This window comes from Vulpes vulpes, chromosome 5, assembly GCF_048418805.1.
Source record: "Vulpes vulpes isolate BD-2025 chromosome 5, VulVul3, whole genome shotgun sequence".
NCBI classification, from domain to species: Eukaryota; Metazoa; Chordata; class Mammalia; order Carnivora; family Canidae; genus Vulpes; species Vulpes vulpes.
This window is the reverse complement of record NC_132784.1, coordinates 29,781,219-29,797,625: the sequence shown is the minus strand read 5'-3', so window position 1 is coordinate 29,797,625 and position 16,407 is coordinate 29,781,219. Positions and strand designations below refer to the sequence as shown.

General features: G+C 34.3%; 1 protein-coding gene across 16 annotated transcripts in view; it reads left to right on the top strand.

The window, feature by feature from the left end:
• ORC4 (origin recognition complex subunit 4) overlaps window positions 1-16,407 on the top strand; it is an 85,991-nt gene that overhangs the window by 47,443 nt on the left and 22,141 nt on the right. For all 16 annotated transcript variants that reach the window (XM_072757724.1, XM_072757719.1, XM_026008004.2 and 13 more), the window contains 4 exons: window positions 9,058-9,133; window positions 9,590-9,675; window positions 12,692-12,740; window positions 14,980-15,131. In XM_072757724.1, coding sequence (XP_072613825.1) covers window positions 9,058-9,133; window positions 9,590-9,675; window positions 12,692-12,740; window positions 14,980-15,131 — 363 coding nt within the window. The remainder of the gene's footprint in view (window positions 1-9,057; window positions 9,134-9,589; window positions 9,676-12,691; window positions 12,741-14,979; window positions 15,132-16,407) is intronic.

The window sequence follows — 16,407 nt, the reverse complement described above, 5'->3', positions numbered from 1 at the left end:
TCAGGGTCTTGTAGTTCCATAGAAATTTTAGGATTGTTTGTGCTAGCCTTTGTGAGAACTGCTGTTAATATTTTGACAGGGATTGCATTAAATGTGTGGATTGCTTTGGATAGTATAGACATTTTATCAGTATTTGTTCTTCCAACCATCAGCATGGAATGACTTTTCATTTCTTTGTGTTGTCATCAGTTTCTTTCATTAGTTTTTACAGTTTTCAGAGTATAGGTCTTTTACCTCCTCAGTTGTGTTTATCTTCTATATGTTACTATCTTTAGCACAATTGTAAATAGTATTGTTTGCTTAATTTCTCTTTCTACTGCTTCATTATTGGTGTATAAATGCATCAAATTTCTCTACATTGATTTTTGTATCCTGCAACTTTACTGATTCCATTTTTTAGTTTTAGCAGGTTTTTTTGTCCCAGTCTTTTGAGTTTTCTATATGTAGTATCATGTCATCTGCAAATAGTGAAAAGTTGTACTGCTTCTTTATCTATTTGGATGCCTTTTAATTTCTTTTTGTTCTCTGATTGCTGTGGCTGGGACTTCCAGTCTTAATGTTGAATGATAGTGGTGAGAGTGAGGGTCGCTTGGGTGGCTCAGTTGGTTAAGCATCTGCCTTCACTTCAGCTCAGGTCATGATTCGAAGGTCTTGGGATTGAGCCCCACATGGGGCTCCGTGCCAAGTGGGGAGCCTGCTTCTCCCTGTCCTTCTGCTGCTTTACCTGCTTGTGCTTTCTCACTCTTTCTCCAAAATAAGTAAATGGCTAAAATCTTATAGGAAGAAAAAAAAAGATGGCGAGAGTGGACATCCTTGTCTTTTTCCTCACCTTAGGGGAAAGGCTCTCAGTTTTTCCCCCATTGAGGAAGTTGTTAGCTGTTGGTTTTTCTTATATGACCTTATTATATTCAGGCGTATTCCCTCTTAAACCACCTTTTTTGAGAATTTTTATCCTAAATGGATGTTATACTTTGTCAGATGGCTTTTTCTGCATCTGCTGATCATACAGTTCTTATTCCTTTCGGTTATTGATGTGTTTATCATGTTGATTTGCAAATACTGAACTACCCTGGCAACCCAGGAAGAATTCCCACTTGATCATGGTGAATGGTTTAATGTGTTGTTGATTTTGGTTTGCTAGTATTTTGTTGAGGATTTTTGCATCTGTGTTCATCAGGTATCTCGGCCTGTAGTTCTCCTTTTGTAGTGTCTTTATCTGGTTTGCGTTTCAGGGTAATGCTGCTCCCATAGAATGAATTTGAAGCTTTCCTTTTCTATTTTTTGGAATATTTTGAGAAACATAGGTATTAACTGTTCTTTAAATGTTTGATACAATTGGCCTGAGAAGCCTTCTGGCCCTGGAGTTTTGTTTCTTGGGTGTTTTTTATTACTGATTCAGTTTTCTTGCTGGCAATCAGTTTTTTCAAATTTTCTATTTCTTCCTCTTTCAGTTTTGGTAGTTTATAAATTTCTAGGAATTTATCCATATTTTCTAATTCAGTGTTGGCATGTACTTTTTTGTAATATCCTTCTATAATTGCTTGTATCTTTTGGTGTTTGTTATCTCTCATTTGTGATTTTATTTGTTTGGGTTTTGTTTTTTTTTTTTCTTGTTAAGTCTGGCTAGAAGTTTATCAGTTTTATGGAATTTCTCCCCCCAAAGAATCGCTCCCAGTTTAATTGATCTGTTGGTTTTATTTTGTGTTTCTGTATCATTTATTTCTCCTCTAATCTTTCTTATTGCCTTACTTCTGCTGATTTTAGGGGTTTTTTGTTCTTTTACTAATGCCTTTAGGTGTAAGGTTAGGTTGTTAACTTGAGATTTTTCTTTCTTCTTGAAGTAGGCCTATATTGCTATCCCCTCTCTTCAGACCACTTTTACTGAGTCCAAAGGCTATTATTAACCCTTGTTTTTACATACTCGTTTGTTTCCATGTGCTTTTTAATGTCTTTTTTGGTTTTCTGGTAGAACCATTTATTATTTAGTAGCATGTTATTTAACCTCCATGTATTTGTGGGTTTTTTGAGATTTTTTCCTTTGTGATGGACTTCTAGTTTCATTGCATTGTAGTCATAAAAGATACATGCTATGGCTTTAATTTTTTTTGTTAGGCTTGTTTTGTTAAGGCTTGTTTTGTCACCTAATATGTGATCTTTTCTGAAGAATGTTCCATGTGCATTCAAGAAGAATGTGTATTCTGCTGTTTCAGGATGGGATGTTCTGACTATTAAATCCTTCTTGTCCAGTGTGTCAAAGTCATTGTTTCCTTATTGATTTTCCGTTTCGATGTTTGTCCACTGATACAAGTGGGGTGTTAACGTCACTTACTATTGTATTATTATTATTTCATTTTTATTTGTTATTAACCCTTTTATGTATTGGTGTGTTCTCATGTTAGATATATAAACATTTACCATTGTTCTATCTTGTTGGATTGCCCCCTTTATTATTCTTTTTAATTCCTTTCCTTTTTTTCTATTTTTTTTTTTTTAAGATTTTATTGATTTATTCATGAGAGAGACAGAGAGGGAAAGACATAGGCAGAGGAAGAAGTAGTCTCCCTGTGGGGACTGATGTGGACTCAATCCCAGGACCCCGGGATCACACCCTGAGCCAGAGGCAGACACTCAACCACTGAGCCACCCAGGCATCCCTGCCCCCTTTATTATTATATAGTGTCCTTCTTTGTCTCTTGTTACAATCTTTGTTTTAAAGCCTATTTTATCCAATAAAAGTATTGCTACTCTGGCTTTCTTTTAGTATCCATTTGTATCATAAATATTTTTCCATCCCCTCACTTTCAGTCTGCAGATATCTTTAGGTCTAAAATGAGTTTCTTGTAAGCAGCCTATGGATGGGTTTTGTTTTTCTATCCATTCTGTCACCCTCTGTCTTTTAATTGAAGCATTTAGTCCATTTGCATTCAAAGTAAATATTGAAAAATATGTATTTATTGATACTTTATTATTTTGTGCTTGTTTCTGAAGATTTTCTCAATCCTTTCTCTTTTTCATGGTTTGCTGGTTTTCTTTAGTGATAGTTTTGGATTTCTTTTTTTTTTATTCTTTGCATATTTAGTAGTCATTTTTTATTTATGGTTGTCATTATGTTTGTCTGTGACATTTTCCATGTATAGTAGTCGGTATTAAGTTGATGGTTCAAGTTTGAGCCCATTCTTTACTCTTCTTCTCCCTGCATTTTAGGTTTATGGGGTCATATTTTACATCCTTTTTCTTGTGAATTCCTTGTCTTATTTTTCTACAGGCATATTCATTTTTACTGTTTCTGTGTTCCTCCCTTCATCTTGTCGCTTTTGGTCTCTCTCTTCCACTCAAAGAGACCCCCTTTAATATTTCCTGCAGGGCTGGCTTAGTGGTCATGAGCTCCTTTAGTTTTTGTGGAAACTCTTTGTCTCTCCTTCTATTGTGAATGATAACCCCACTGGAAATAGTATTCTTGGCTGCAGAATTTTCCCATTCAGCATTTTGCATGTAACATGGCACTCTTTTCTGGCTTGGAAAGTTCCTGCTGAAAAATTCACTGATACCTTCTTGGTATTTCCTTTGTATGTAATTTTTTTTTTTTTTTGTCATGCTGCTCTTTTTATTTTTTTCTTTATTCTTAATTATGTGTGTCTTGGTGTGGATCTACTTTTGTTGATTTTGTTGGGGGTTCTTTGTGCCTCCTGGATTTGGATATCTATTTTCTTCTCCAAATGTGGGAAATTTTTAGCTATTATTTCTTCAAATGAATTATTTACCCCCTTTCCTCTCCTCTTTTTCTGGGACTCCTATAATAATTATTTACTATATTGGGTGGTGACACTGAAGTTTCCAAGTATTCTAATTTTGTATAATTCTTTTTCTTCTCTTTTGTTCAGCTTGATTGTTTTCCATTAGTCTGTCTTCTGGGTCGTTAATTTATTCCTCTGCTTCTTCCAGCCTGCTGTTCACTCCATCAGGCATGTTTCTCATTTCATTTATTGAGCCCTTTATCTCTGCTGTTATTCTTTATCTCTGTGTTAATGGTCTCACTGATGTGCTCCAGTCTTTTCTCAAGTCCAGTGAGTATACATATAATCATTGTTCTAAATCCTCCATCAGGAATGTTATTTATATCTGTTTCATTTTGATGGCTTCGTCCTTTTCTTTCATTTTGGACAAATTCTCTTCTCATTTTATCTAAGTCTCTGTATCTGTTTCTGTATGTTAGAAAAGTCAGTTAGTTATGTCTCATGCTTTTGAGGGCAATGGCTTTTTAAAAAAAAAGTATTTAAATTCAATTTAATTAACCCATACTGTGTTATTAGTTTCAGAGGTAGAATTCAGTGATTCTTCAGTTGCATAGAACAGTCAGTGCTCATTATTTCAAGTGCCCTTATTAATGCCCACCACCCAGTTAGCTATCCCCCTACTCCTCTCCACTCCATCAGCCCTCAGTTTATTCCCTCTAGTTAAGAGTGTCTCATGGTTTGCGTCCCTCTGTTTTTCTCTTACTTTATTTTTCCTTCCCTTCCCCTATGTTCATCTGATTTGTTTCTTAAATTCTACATGTGAGTGAACTCATAGTGGTATTTGTCTTTGACTGTCTTATTTCACTTAATATATTCTGGTTCTATCCACGTCATTGCAGATGGTAAGATTTCATTCTTTTTGATGACTGAATAATACTCCATTGCATACACATACCACATCTTCTTTTCCATTCATCTGGACATCTAGGCTCTTTCCACATATTGGCAACTGTACACATTGCTGCTGTAAGCATTGGGGTACAGGTGCACCTTTGAATCACTATGTTTGTATCCTTTGAATAAATACCTAGTAGTGTAATTGCTGGATTGTAGGGTAGCTCTATTTTTAACTTTTTGAGGAACCTCCATACTGTTTTCCAGAGTGGCTGCACCAGTTTGCGTTCCCACCAACAGTGTAAGAGGGTTCCCCTTTCTCTGCATCCTCACCAATATCTGTTGTTTCCAAAGTTGTTCATTTTAGCTATTCTCACTGATGTGAGGTGGTATCTCATTGTGGTTTTGATTTGTAGTTCCCTGATGGAGGGCAATGACTTTATGAGTAAGAGGTTCTATAGTGCCCTGCATGTAGTGTCTTCTCTTCCTCAAGACCTGGCACTTCTGAGAATGTCAGAGGATTTGTGCTACATGCACTCTGCTGATGTGTTGTCCTGGCTACTTTATCTTTCAGGGCAGTCATCTACAGATGCTCTTTTCCTCTTGTAGGCTGTGTTTGGTCCCTAGCCTGAATGTGATTCATCTTAACTAGATGTGCTCTGGTTTGCTTGTAAAATGATAATGTTTTACCACTATCACCTGAATCAAGTGTGAGGAGACATTGTATTGGCAGGAGTTTAAGCCAGTCTTATGAGGGCGGGGGGCCGCACTGTGGTGGGACTGAGGCAAAAGTGACTGGGAAGGGCAATTCACCATGGCATGGAGCTGGGCTTGGTATAGGAAGTTTAGTAGCAAGTGTGGGTGCTAGGCTGTTTTCTTTGAGTAGCTCTGTGTTTATGCTCATGAGCGTTGGAGGTAAATGGTACCCGTCAGTTCATTTTTTTTTTTTTTTCCCAGAGATCTCTGTGAATACCCTCTCCCTGGGACACTCTGAGATGAGCAACTAACCTCTGCACTGTGTGCCTCAGGCACTCTTTAGGTTGCTTTATGTCTGCAGACTGTTTTCTCTGCCTTCTCTCCAAGAGCAGCCCCAGTGTCCTTCAGATTCTCCTAGAAACAAGCATGCTGACCTTTGGAACTCTAGTCTTTAAGCCCCACTGGTTGCAAGAACTCAAGAAATTGAGGCCCTCTAGCTTTCCAAATCAATCTTTTGGGGATTCATTTCCTATGTACTCCCCTTTGTGTTTGTCTCACTTCTCTGAGACTGTGGCTTCCTCCTACCACGTTGGCTCCGATCCATTTCTCTCCCAAGATAAGTCTCTGCAATTCTGCCATCTTTGATGTGGCCTCTTCTCTACCCTTAGTTATGGAGCTTTCTCTGCCAGTCTTAAGGTCAATTTCTGGGTGATGATTTCATTGATTTGGATGATTTCATTCGTTTGGATGATTTCATTGGTTATCTACTTGTATTTATGAGAGGAGGCAAGCCTAGGATCCTCTACTCCACTGCCATCTTCCTTTGTGAAAAACTTTCTTCATGCATATGTAAAATGAATGTGTTTTTATTACTGCCATTTCATTATGCAGAGAATTTAAAATAGTTTTCAACAGTTTACCAACCATAAAATAATTTAAAACCTATAATCAGACCCAGGGAAATGTAACCATTATGTAAGTAAGATATCAATTAATGGAAGAAGAACATTGCAGATTACTAAGAAGCTGTTGTAAAGGCCGTATTTTGAGATACCATGTTTGTATAATCTGGGAATGAAGTCTTGTGATAGACTCATACTTGCTCTAAAGGCCAAGAAGTACCACTTCATTTTCTGACAGTTCTCTATAAAGAATGTCACTTCTTAGCTGGTGTTTATTTCATAGTATGACAGTTGATATTTTGAGATTTCCCTTTTTAAGAAGACTTAGATTACCTATGATCTGAGGTAGAATTCCGTTGGGGTTTATTTAGATTTATTTATTTTGAGAGAGCACACATGCACACAAGAGTGAGTACGGGGAAAGGGGCAGAGGCAGAGAGGGAGAGAATCTTAAGCAAGCTCTGTGCTCAGCAAAGAGCCAGATGCTGGGCAGGATCTCACCACCCTGAGATCATGACCTGAGCTGAAATCAAGAGTTAGATGCTTAATGGGCTGAACCATCCAAGCATACCAGAATTCCATTTGTTATACCAGAATACTTAGTATTTTTGATATCCTTTTGTGAAACCTAATTATTTATTTATTTTATTTTTTGAGACCTAATAATTTAAAATGATATTTGCTTGTATTTCAAAAAGGTGTTACAGGGATCCCTGGGTGGTGCAGCGGTTTGGCGCCTGCCTTTGGCCCAGGGCGCGATCCTGGAGACCCGGGATCGAATCCCACGTCGGGCTCCCGGTGCATGGAGCCTGCTTCTCCCTCTGCCTGTGTCTCTGCCTCTCTCTATCTCTCTGTGACTATCATAAATAAATAAAAATTAAAAAAAAAAACAAAAAAAAAACAAAAAGGTGTTACAGTGACATATCTAATGTTCCAAATACAAATAGTATTTTTTCAAAATGGGACCAGTTGTTCCAGTGTCTTTTTTGAGTATCCTTTTTGCCTTCACTTTTAATATGTTTTTTTTTTTTTAATTTTTATTTATTTATGATAGTCACAGAGAGAGAGAGAGGCAGAGACATAGGCAGAGGGAGAAGCAGGCTCCATGCACCGAGAGCCCGACGTGGGATTCAATTCCGGGTCTCCAGGATCGCGCCCTGGCCAAAGGCAGGCGCTAAACCGCTGCGCCACCCAGGGATCCCTTGCCTTCACTTTTAATATCATCTTCACTAATTTCTTTTGTATACATAGCCTATTTTGAGGGACCATTTATTTTCTAATTGTAGGAGTAGCTTTAATATTAATAGTTCTTTATCATTGTTCTTCTTTTTAAAAGCTTTTTGGGGACACCTGGGTTGCTTAGCAGTTGAGCATCTGCCTTTGGCTCAGGGCATGATCCTGGAGTCCCAGGATTGAGTCCCACGTTGGGCTGCCTAGTGGGATCCTGCTTCTCTCTCTGCCTATGTCTATGCCTCTCTTCTGTGTGTGTCTCATGAATCAAACTTTTTTTTTAAAAAAAAAAGCCTTTTGGCTTTTCTTTAGTTCTATTCATTTTTAAGTTTTAAAAATATGCAATATTAATGTGAAGAGATGTGTATTATATTGCAATATAATTGTAATAAGATATCACTACTCAAAAAAGTAGAGAATAGGAAGTATGTAGCACAGGAATCTGTGGTTATAAAAATCTGAAACTTTTTAATTGAACAATTTAAGGTGGTATAACACTGCTAGTGTATTTTTAGTAGTAATTGTATTATTATTAGTAATTTTTTTTCTTTGCAAGCTATACATTTCTTTAATAAGGTCTTTCTCTATATACAGTAGCCCGCCTTAACCCTTAGGACATACATTCCAAGACCCTAGTGAATGCCTGAAGGCAAACCCAGGGATAGTAACAAACCTTATATATACTGGGTTTTTTGTTTTGTTTTGTTTTTTTTGTTTTTTTACCTATGTTAAAATTTAATGTATAAGTTAGGCACAGTAAGACGTTAAGAATAACAACTAGTAATAAAATAGAATGATTATAATAAATATAATAAAAGTTATATGAATGTGGTATTTCTATCAAAATATATTGTACTTAACCTTCTTGTGATGATGTGAAATGATAAAATGTCTACATGATGAGATGAAGTTAAATGAATGATGTAGGCATTGTTATGTAACATTAGGCTACTACTGACCTGCCTGTAATGTCAAAAGGATGCTTCCACATCGCATGCAACTGAAGCTTCAGTTAAGGGGTGGCTATTATACCTAGCAGCTAAAGAGGAAACCTCTCTTTTTCAACTTATCCTCTTGGTATTCTTTTCCAATTTTTATTTCATGATAACATACAGAGTAATTAACAGTATTTCACAGAAATTAGTATGTTGACTGGGGTAGACTTTTTGCAATCATATAGCGTTCTAATACATGTTTTTCAATAGCTCTTAAGTGATTTCAGTTATATTTAGGTGAATAAATGTTAAAGATGAATAATGAACTAACACAGGAAGCTCTCAAGTGGCTGTAGTTATATGTGATTTATAGAGAAATATGTCTTTGACAGTTGTTTCTAAGCATTTATTAGTTTGGGAATATGGCTGGCTTTTGGTATCTTGACAGTCACTTGGTATCGTGACAGTCCTGGCTTTTGGTATCTTGAGTTAGATGTTAGATGTTCCACTTAAACTTTTATCTACGAATACTGTGCAAATTTATTTGTTTAAAATGGCAATCTTTTTATATTACTCTGTTCCCATTATTCATAGTTTTAAAAAGAATATGGGCTTATGATTTTTATCTATTATTAAATATTCCATAAACTTTTTAATACCATTTAGTTAATAAACCATGCTCTGAAAGAACTAATGGAAGTAGAAGAAGTGAGTGAAAATGTTTTACAAGTTCACCTAAATGGTAAGTAGATCATGATTTTGCCATTGGAATTAATATAAGTCTTGCAAGCTTTTTATAATATAAAATTTATTTTACTAGTATGTTTTAAAGGTAGATAATAATTATAATTTAAAAACATGATCCGTGTTTAACTTTCACTTTAATATACCATACATAGTATTTTTAGAAATTAAATAATAATAGTAAAAGAGGTACAAAAGGACTCTTGGTTTTTTGGTCTTTCTTTTCTCTCTTTAAAACAAAAGAATGCCAAGGAAGGTAGTTCTCTGAGTTTAGCAAATGTCTTCATTGCTGAGTTTCAAAAAGGAAGTAATATTAACTAACAGACTTTTGATATTTTTCTTTCTAGTTAAATTTAAAAATAATTAGAAAACTTACTTGACTGGAAAATAATCTGCACTGTATCAAATAAATATTTCATTTTAGTTAAATGCTTTTAATTGGACTTTATTTCAGGACTGCTGCAGATCAATGATAAAATTGCCCTAAAGGAAATCACAAGGCAGTTAAACCTGGAAAATGTAGTTGGAGATAAAGTTTTTGTAAGTATCCTTTTAAATAGGCTTTAACTTTTGTGTGCCATAGATATTTTTGTATTTTTGTAAGGCTAGGGACTGTTCCAGAGATTCTAAATTGAAATATAAAAGATTCTTAACGTAAAAAAGTATAATGTACTAGGATGCATTTATACATATCTTTATGTTTAGATATTTTTGAAGTAGATTATATTAACTATAAAATACCCGAGAAATCCATGTTTATGTAGATATTATCAGAGTTTTTTTATCTTTAAGTATTTTAATTCCCTATCTTTGGAGATAGTTTAACGTATTTTTTAAAGTACTACGCTCTAGCAGCCAGTTTTTAGTCTCCTGAGACTTGGGTAGCTGGGAGTAATGGGAAATGTGCTGAATTTGAAACTACAAAAGGTAGAGTTGAGTCTTGTCTTAAAACTATTGACTACTTGATGATCATGGCTAATGAGTATTTCTGAAGTTCAGATTTCTCACCTGTGTTAAATATGCATTATCTTACACTTCACAGATTTATTTTAAAGACAAAAGGAAGCATTAAACAATTTATGTTTAAAATTGCTGGATTGGTAATGTAGCATTTATACATATTATAGCATAATATAAAATGTCAGTTACCTCTTATTATTAAAATGTTTTCAGAAACTTAATTCATATCTCATTATTGTAACAGCTTTGGAACCTAAGGATAATGAACATCAGGGATTTAAAGGAAACTAATTAGAAATGTTTTGGAACTTTCATTAGACTTTTTATACTATCACTTGATTTATAGGGTTGAAGAGAAACATGATTAAATTAATTTATAGCTACTTTAGTTTTCATAATGAAATGACTTAACCTCATACTGTTATTCAGTTGAAGTGGTTGTGTACATACCAAGTTCATTTTTTGCTCACTGGTGATCATACAGTGTTATCACTCTAGTGTGTACTCTTTTCTGCAGTGACACAGCCATTGTTCTGTAAGCCTCTGAGCATTTGGTAATTTCATTCTTTAGTAATAATTACCTATGAAAAGGTCAGCCAACCATGTGTTACCTTTCCACTATGTTTAAAGGTTCAGCATGCCCCTCTGTAAGTCTAACGTTTTATCTCCTGTTCAGAATGTGATGTTGAATACAGTGGCCTACTTGGTCAAGATTTACTATTATGTAGTCTCAGTTTGGCTTTTGGTTTGCAATTGATGTTAGACTAGGGTTTCTGACTTTCCTAAATGGACCTATTCTTTCTTATTGGATTCATAGGAAACAATAAAAGGCACAATTATTTATCATTTCTATTGTTATCATAATCATCACATAGAGTGATTATTAGTTTAACCTCTACATTATATAGGTAAGTAACCTGAGGCTCAGAGAGCATAATTAGCTTCCTTAAGGTCATAAAATGACAAAGACTGGACATTAGGAACCTAAGTCATTTAACCCAGACGCTTTCTGTTTTGGTATACTTACAGCAAATTTATATATTACTATACATATATACATACGTATATGTATGTAAGGATATTCTCATTTGCATATGTACTTATATAATAACATACTTAACACTTAATGTCAGGTATAACCGTCTCTTAAAAAATAAGGAAAAGGCAAGCAACCTTTGGATAACTTTGACCACTGATTTACCCACAGATTGCTTCTGAGGTTTTGTTTATATTATGAAAAATACCTCTTGCCCTACCTGTCTTGGAAATGTTGATTTGACAAGATACAGTTGTAAAACATGCCTATTAGCTATTTTATATCTGTTCTCCATTGGGAAACAAACAAGTGGATTTATTTTCTCCTTTATGTCTTTGCAAATTTAAAGTTGGCTATTTCTTTAAATTAAAAACTCTGAATGAAGTAAAAATTAATAATATAAATGAAAAAATATTTTAACAAGGCCTTTATCCACAAGTTGAAGCATCTGGATAACGCATCTGCTCCTCTGTTAATTTCCATGTAGAATATTTAAGTTGTATCCAAAAATATTTTGGCTATGTTCCAAGTAAACATAGCCAATTTTGATATGATATATATGAATTCTATAAAATGCTCTTGAATAGGGGAAAACTATTATAGTATGTAATAATTTGAGGCAATTTCTTTTCGTCTTCCCTTTTAGATCTCATTTAAATTTGTGCACATGTATTTTTAATAGTACGGTTTTTTTGGGATGCCTGGGTCGCCCAGCGGTTGAGTGTCTGCTTTCAACTCAGGGCATGATCCCAGAGTCCTGGGATTGAGTCCCACAAGGAGCTTCCTGCATGGAGCCTGCTTCTCCCTATGTCTTATGTCTCTGCCTGTCTCTCTGTCTCTTTCATGAATAAATAAATAAAATCTTAAAAAAATATATAGTATGGCGTTTTTTTGTTTGTATTTAAATTTTAGTTAGTTAACATAGTTATGTATAAGTTAACATATAGTGTATACTGGTTTCTGGAGTTGAATTTAGTGATTCATCACTTATATGTAACACCCAGTGCTCCTTAATGCCCATCACCCATTTAGCCTATCCTCTGCCCAGCCTCCCATCTGTTGACCCTCAGTTTGTTCTCTGTAATTATGAGAGTCTTATAGTTTGCCTGTCTCTTCTCTTTTACCCCTTCCCTTGTGTTCATCTATTTTCTTAAATTCCACATATGAGTAAAATTATATGAGCATTTTTTTAGTGGTACAAGTTAATCTATTTGATGATACAAAGTGCAGTGATTTCTTGTTCTCTGGCTGTATTTAGAATACAGCAAGTCTTAAAAACTGCCTTTAAATTAAAAGTAACATTTTTACAGACTCTATCCAGAAAATATAAAATTTGAGCATGACAGAGTAATGCCATTTTCAATACTATACCATGTCTCCTTTTATATTTAAGTTTTTAATGGTGCACCTGGAAATATCCAGCTTAGAATCTGTCTACTTACTAATCTAGGAATATATACATAGTATCTATATAATGCCTAAGAATCAGATAGTCCTCTTTGTATCATTAAACTTTTAATTATGGTGTCTTTTTTTTTTTTTTTTTTTTTTTTTTGTTAGGGAAGTTTTGCCGAAAACCTTTCATTTCTTCTGGAAGCTTTAAAAAAAGGTAAATATTAGTATATTTAACATCATCAAAGGTATCTTTTAGCTTTATTTTCCCCTGATTATAAAAGTGATACATATTTTTCCAAAAAAAAAATGTGAAAAGCCATAATACAATGATCACTGTAATCCCTCGACTGTTAGAGTTATTATCCCAGTTATTATTATTTTTCAAGTAGTCTCCATGCTCAGCGTGGAGCCCAGTTTGGGGCTTGAACTGATGACTCTTGAGATCAAGACTTGAGCTGAGATCAAGAGTTGGGACCCTTAACTGACTGAACCACTGAGGCACCCTGTGATTATCCCAATTAACATTTGGTTTCATATCTTTATTTACCTGCAATTTCTCAATAATACAGATGGATCTAATTTTTTATAAGAATAAAATAAGTTCCCATATTGTATAATGTGTATCTTTTCACTAAGCAATATGTTGTGAGTTTCTCGCCATGTCAGTAAATAGTGAGTTATATCATCATTTTTATGGTTCTCATATATTGTTTAATAAATTACCTATACTTAAAAATGTAATAAATAATGAATTATTAATCACCAGTTATGAACTTTGATTTCTGACTTATATAATTAGGAAGAGATGCTTAGATGATCTTTTAGATATTTCCTAGGGTAAATTTAATGAGTAGAGATCTGGATTAAACACTACCATATTTAAAAGAATAATTATAGGGGCCTGGGTTGCTCACTTGCTTAAGCGTCTGCCTTCAGCTCAGGTCATGATCCCAGTGTCTTGGGATTGAGCGCTTCAGCTGGCTCCCTGCTCAGGGGAAAGTCTGCTTCTCCTCCTCCTTTCCCCACTCCCTTTACCTCTCCCCCTGCTCCTACTGTCTCTTTTTCTCTGTCTCTCTCAAATAAATCTTTAGAAGGAAAAGGAAAGAGAAAAAAAGAAAGTAAAACTATAACCAAATTACCCTTGAAGTTCCATTTCAAATCTAAACATATTTAAGAGTACCTTTCCTTTACAACTTTGATTTACAATTATTAATTTTCATGTCTGCCTGAGAAAAAATATATCTCATAGTTTGATATGCATAATTGTGTTGATGATGCCCATCACTTCATATTATTATTGGACATTGATATTTCCTGGTTTATGTATTTTCTTGTTGGTTCTTTACCTTATTTTGGTGGTGTTTATCGCATACTCACTTAGAATTCATGCACTCATTTTTCTCTTACCTTGGTTTGGACTTTTGTGCTGAAAAGAAATTTTAAATTTTTTATGTAGTCAGTATTTTTCCCTCGAGTTTGAAGGTGTTCGTTTCTATTTTCATATACATATATTTTGTAATTTGGCACGAATTATTTTGATAAGGTGTTAAGTGAAGAGCTAATCTTGCATACACTACTTTTCCCCGTTGATTTTAATGGTGTATTTTATCAAATACTACATTTCTATATTATACAGATTTGTTTATACACTCTTTGAGTAGTCCTTGTGATTTTAATGCCCTTTAGGTGACAGTATATGTTTTGTTATCTGTTCATTGTCCTCATATCAGATTTTCTTTTCACTTGTTTGTGTAAGTATAAAGCCATAAACCTTATGATAATAGTGATTCTTCTGCTAAAGTAGTTTCCCTCATTGTAATGTGAAAAATGAAATCCTACAGACTCGTATTGAACTTTTCCTCTGTTGAAATACTAAAATTGTGGTGGTGGTGGCTCACAAAACCTGTGGTTTGAAAGAGTTAAAAGTGGCTTTGGTTGAATTTCATGGCTTAACAGTTACTTGTAAAGTTACAAATACTTGGGAAGATACACTTTGCATTTCTACTAACTAAACAAATCTGCTTTGAAGCAAAAGTTTTGTTCATAAGTTGGTGGGACTCCCTTTATTATTAATCCCAAAGTATTTTGATCTATGTAGGTGTTAAGAGATCCCTGTCAGTTTTCTGATGTTAGAAGATTATATTTACAGTTTTAAAAACAATAGTCTAGTCACTTAGGTAATGTTCTTAATTTTCATCAGTAAATGACTAGAGTCTCATAATTAGACTGTGAACTAATTGAGGGCAATAGGGCTGTCTTTTCTTGTGAATAATTTTTTGTTGTTGTTAAATAAATGTATAGGCTTTGCTAAGTATCCTACCCAAAATAGGTTTTCAATATATGTTTGTTGAATAGAGTTTTAACACCTAAATAAAGTGTAGTAAATAATTTGGAACTTTAAGAAAGGTTGATACAATTGCCTGTTAATATCTAAAACTCTTATTTTATCTTAGGTGACCGGTCTAGTAGCTGCCCAGTGATCTTCATATTAGATGAATTTGATCTTTTTACTCATCATAAAAACCAAACACTCCTCTATAATCTTTTTGACATTTCTCAGTCTGCACAGACTCCACTAGCAGTTATTGGTCTTACATGTAGATTGGTAAGTTTTTCTTTCTATTAAAATATTGATTATCATATTTAGAAAATTAAACAATAATTACTGACATAGTCACTTATGTAGGTCATTATTATATCAAGCATTTTTTCAAATGTGTTTCACTAGTGCCTGGTTCATTTATCCTACTTTTCAACTCAGATTTAAGAAAACAAGAAGACATTTATCACACATACTCATAAACTTATACCTTTCTCCCTCCCTCTAGTGGAATCACTGAATAAAAAATATGAAGTCAGATTATGCTAGTATAATTTCTACATTAGCAGGTAAAGAGAAAATTAAATAATCGCACCATTTTATTAAAATCTCTAATAGTTTATACTTAGGATTCTATATTTTGACAATGCTTAGACTTGAGTAGAAAATTATACTGTCCCATCTTTATGGTTCACATTTCTAGAAATGGAAGGGATTACTTCTATCAAGCTGTCACAGTAGATAGTGCCTTTTTTGCTTCTTAAAGATGATTTTAGAATGATTTTTAACCATAGTCTCAATGTCACTATCATATTACTTTATGAAGACTTTTCTACATGTTGAACCTAACATACTTGGGATGACTACACAGGCCTTTTTTGTTGTTGTTGGTTATCTTCTTTTACATTATAAACTTTCTTCCTGAATTCAGGTAAAACTGGTATATAAGAATCATCTCTTTTCTGATACTGTGGCTGCCATGAATCTGTTGTTTTCATTCTTGGCAGATCTGTGGTCAGGCCCATTTACTTCTTTTCCTTTCCTACAGCTCTTTGTTTTTTTGAAAAGTGAAATGCTTTACTAAGTCTTTTTTTTTTTTTTTTTTTTTTACTAAGTCATCTTTCGATGACTAAGTCCTCCTTCCAGTGTTGTTTTTCTGTGGAGCGTCTTTCTCTGTCGTGTTTTCCCCAGTGCTCTAGAGTTTATGATATATGCCTTCATAGTAAGCCTTCCTCACAGAACATCTGTCTGGTTCTTCACAGATCTTTATTCCTCCTTGCCAAAACATCAGTCACACTGTAGGAGTTAAGGAAGCATCTCTTTTCTTGCTTTAAAAAAAAAAAAATCTTCCTTGGGTGGAAGTAGCACTAGCAAATGTTACTGACCCATTGAAGGACCAAATAAAGAATCTGTTGTTCTTTAGCAGTGTCATGATAAGCCTTTTAAAAGTCTAAATGTATGATTCTCCCAACTGTGCAATTCAAGTCTGTCTATATGTCTGCGTTTATAGGAGAAAAGCAAAAGGATAGATGGATTAGTGACTTTGTTAGCAAACAACCTC